Source organism: Takifugu rubripes, chromosome 4 (genome assembly GCF_901000725.2).
Source record: "Takifugu rubripes chromosome 4, fTakRub1.2, whole genome shotgun sequence".
NCBI classification, from domain to species: Eukaryota; Metazoa; Chordata; class Actinopteri; order Tetraodontiformes; family Tetraodontidae; genus Takifugu; species Takifugu rubripes.
Window position 1 is genome coordinate 11,570,599 of NC_042288.1, and position 3,643 is coordinate 11,574,241.

At 54.5% G+C, this 3,643-nt stretch overlaps 1 protein-coding gene across 30 annotated transcripts in view; it reads right to left on the reverse strand.

Moving 5' to 3' along the window:
* Window positions 1-1,725, reverse strand: part of kcnma1a (potassium large conductance calcium-activated channel, subfamily M, alpha member 1a) — an 85,903-nt gene extending 84,178 nt beyond the window's left edge. For 8 of the 30 annotated variants that reach the window (XM_029835808.1, XM_029835790.1, XM_029835787.1 and 5 more), the window contains exon 1: window positions 640-1,717. In XM_029835808.1, coding sequence (XP_029691668.1) covers window positions 640-930 — 291 coding nt within the window. In that variant the 5' untranslated portion in view covers window positions 931-1,717. Of the gene's footprint in view, window positions 1-639 lie in introns of all 30 variants that reach the window. The other 22 variants (XM_029835779.1, XM_029835777.1, XM_029835797.1 and 19 more) reach the window with 8 other exon arrangements.
* Window positions 1,726-3,643: the final 1,918 nt, after the last annotated feature.

A 3,643-nucleotide genomic window follows, 5' to 3' on the forward strand; every position in this document is an offset into this window, starting at 1 on the left:
ATGTATGGAGCCCATGTGAGGCAGGATTCGCTGGGGGGGGGCAGCCAGCACACTAATCGGCAGTCGACCATTAGCTGAGCAGCCGACTCGCAGCTGAAAATGAAAGAATAATGTTTCTCCTGGAGCTGATTAAAGGGGTGGTCCCCGTGTCACCGGGGTCGTCCCCGTGTCACCGGGGTCGTACGAGGAAGCCCCAGAGGACTTCATTAGGCCTCACTGGTGGCATGTGTGGGATCATATGTTGGGCTACACCATCCCCGAAGGATCGCTCTCCCCCTCCGAGTGTGGCACAGAGGATGCTCTGATCTACGTTGAGGCAAAATAAAATGAAAGAGGCGCTGTCCTCTCATCCCGCCAGCGTCTGTCACGCAATGCCACCCTCCTGATGCGAGCGTGGCCGTTGGTAAACACAGCCGACCAACCGCTAACGGCAACAGCACGTACATTAAACAGACGGATTCATTATGGAGGCGGTGCAAATGGTACTGGAGATGAGTGTAGTGGGCTGAGATGATGCAGGTAATGAGGGAGAGCCGTCACATCCATCACTGCGGTGGCTTTGATGGAGGCCATTATAAAAACCAGGCCGGTGCCTTCAGGAAAAACGGGAATATTTATGTTTCAACACGACAACAATACCTTGTTTTTGATGTTGCAGTGGCAGCAAACGGTCCACAGATACTTGAGGGTCCGCCACAGCAGGATGATGAAGAGACCCCCGAAAAACGTCACCATGGAGGACGCGAGGAAAGCCCACCACATGCGCTGGCCATTATTGTCACAGGGCACCTCAGACGAGAACGGGATGACAACGTCTTCCATCTTGGAGATTAAGATTGAAGAGTCCGGGTTTATCTTATTAATGATATTGCTTGTCCTCATAGAGCTGTCGCTTCCATGGGGAACGGTGCCATCCGCCTCAGCTAGCATTTATTAGCCTTGGAGAGCCTGTGCCAGCGTCCCCAGCCCCACTCACCAGCCATATTGCTCGAAAATTAACCCCCCAAAAAAATCCCCTTCTGCGCTGTAGATTATGTTGAGTCACCAGAGAGTCTCTAATGTGTTTTTCAGCAGTCCGGCAACTGTTTGCTCGTGACAGCGTGAGACGCAGCGCACGCAAACGTGACCAAAATAGCGGCTCGGCGGTGCCACTTTGAGACGGGCATCTAAATCCGCAATAATGACGAATTCGGGGGGGTTTCTGGCGCTGTCACGCTGAAAGCCATGGCGGAAAAAAAACGGCGTCGTTCGCGGCCACGGAAGGCTGCCAGTGAGATCTCGGATGGCACAAACACAGTGACGGTGGAAATTCTCGCAGCCTGTTCTCGGCGACGCGACGCGTCTCAGCCGTCTTCCATTCAGGGATCCCGTCGACGAGCGGACAGAGAATCGATTTCACTTTCTCCGGGCGTCGATAGCGCGCGATCGGACAGAGGACGCCGAGGCAACGCGGCGAGGCGCGGTTTCGCTCTACAGTTGGTTCAACTGCCGCCGCGTCGCGGGAGACTTCGCGTTCTTGCGAGCGTAAAAAGAGACGAGCGCTCGGACGGATGCGACTGTCTCCATTCGGTCCCCCTCCGCAGCCCTGGCACGCAGCGGCCAGCTGAAAGCGCGTGTCAGATCCGCTCCGGAGGCGAGGGGCGAGATTTACAGGTAGGAGGGCGGAGCGACGCGCTAATAATAAAGATGGACAGCGCAGTAAAGCCGCGATGGCCGCGTCTCCGCCGCTCGGGCGCAGAAAAAACCCCACTGCGCCTTTGCGTCCCTGGTGCGCGCCTGTGACGCACGTCGCAGGAGGCTTTCTAGAACACCACCGTGTTGATCAGAAAGGACTTCAAAGATTCTAATTTGGATTTGAAACCTCCGGGTAAACGCCGGGCCCCCCTCCCGGAGCCCCTTATCGACACAGGACGGCAACAGAGGTCACTTATCTTCGACTACGTCACGCAGGGCTTTCGTGCTCGTGTCCCCCCCCCTTAATAATTACTGCGGCTGCAGCTGCGGCCGATGGGCGTCCCCGGTCTCATTGTGGGAGCACACGCACGCGCACCGGGAACGTCAAGCTTGATTAGGTTTGATAGGGTTCAATTTCAACGAAGATGGTCAGGAGGCAGCCACCTGTGTCACAAGACTCCGATCTTCTCGGAGGATCGCAATAAATCTTCAATAATCTGTCTCTGATTCCAGCTAATGGTCCACGTCCTTCCGCGTGATTTATGGGAGCGCGTTAACAAATAATGTGATCCCGCAGCGGCGGGGCGCGCGTGACGCCCGGGCTCAAGCGCGGATCACCAGAAAAGTAAATGTGCCCGCTGGAGGTGTGAGGAATATCTCCGATTTAGGTTTTTACGACGGTGATTTACTGTCGGGGGAATATTAGCACTTCTACAGGAACAGCTGCTGCAACCGAATCTCTGAACCGGGGAGAGGTCGCGCGCACCGAAGACAAGAAAATCTGTAAATCACAACACTCGCGGATGAATCAGGAGTTATGGGTGCCCGTGATGGCATTTGACCTCCTCTAAGTGAAGGGGGCGATGCAGAGTATTGCACAGGTTACAGAGCAAGAGCCAAAGCTCACGTCCACTCTTGTTACAGTTTGCGCCACCCTGCAGAAAAATGCCCAGATCAAATTCAGCCCCAGACTTTTGCTGCGTGCCAGTTAAGATTTATGCGCCGGGGCACTTGTTCCTCGGAGGATGGGCCTGGAACCGTCCTCCTGCCGGTGGAAGGCTGAACTGACTCATACAACCACAGGCTGGTTCTCCACAGCAGCACATTAGGGGGGGTGGGGGGGAGCCTACGGCCAGCTGCTGGACCAGTGGTTCCTGACCACCATCCCTTTCAAAAGCACAAGCACTGGGGGCTTCCTTGCCCCAGCGACCCTGGCAGCCAGCTGGAGGGGAGCAACTCACCGCAGCATCATTTGCCAGAGGGCCGTTTGGCCCTCGACAAGGAGCCCAGAGGAAACCACCCGAGGACAGGAGCAGCCAATCAAGCAGCAGGATGTGGTGCAGCTACAGGCTGCCCAATCGCATGAAAACCAACTCATCCAGAAATGTGAGAAACTATCACAGCAGCAGAAAATCTCCCGTTTAGGTAAGTAGCAGAGATCCAAAGGAGAAAAGTCCCATTTCAACAGCCAACAGATAATTGTGAAATTAAAGGGGGGAGAGATCCATTTTTTAAGGGTTTCTAGTTAAGATTTCAACAGGAGCCAAGTGTAACATGACCTCTGCTCTGCGAAGGCGTCGCAGGCCGACCCGCTACCAGCAGAACGTCCCCTCAGCCTCCTTAATGCCGAAGGAAGGCTGCGTCTTTAATCGCTCCCTCCTGGGATCCTCGCTCCTGGCAGATTGTCACGCCGCCTTATCTGGGAGCAGAAATAGATGTCCATTTCATCTGCCAATCTTCCATGTGCCGCCTTAGCAAAGTGGATTCGCGCTCATCCATCTCGAGCGGCACATTTCAGCGAGAAATGAAAAGACCGTCTGATTCCTTCATTAAAATATGACTAAAAATAAGAAGTCAGACATCTCATTTATCCTTTCCCCCCCCTTTGTGCTGCCAGTTCTGCTAAAATGGTTACCGAGCCAGAAGTTGGAGGCAGAGAAGTACAACATATTAACACTGAGAGTCCGTG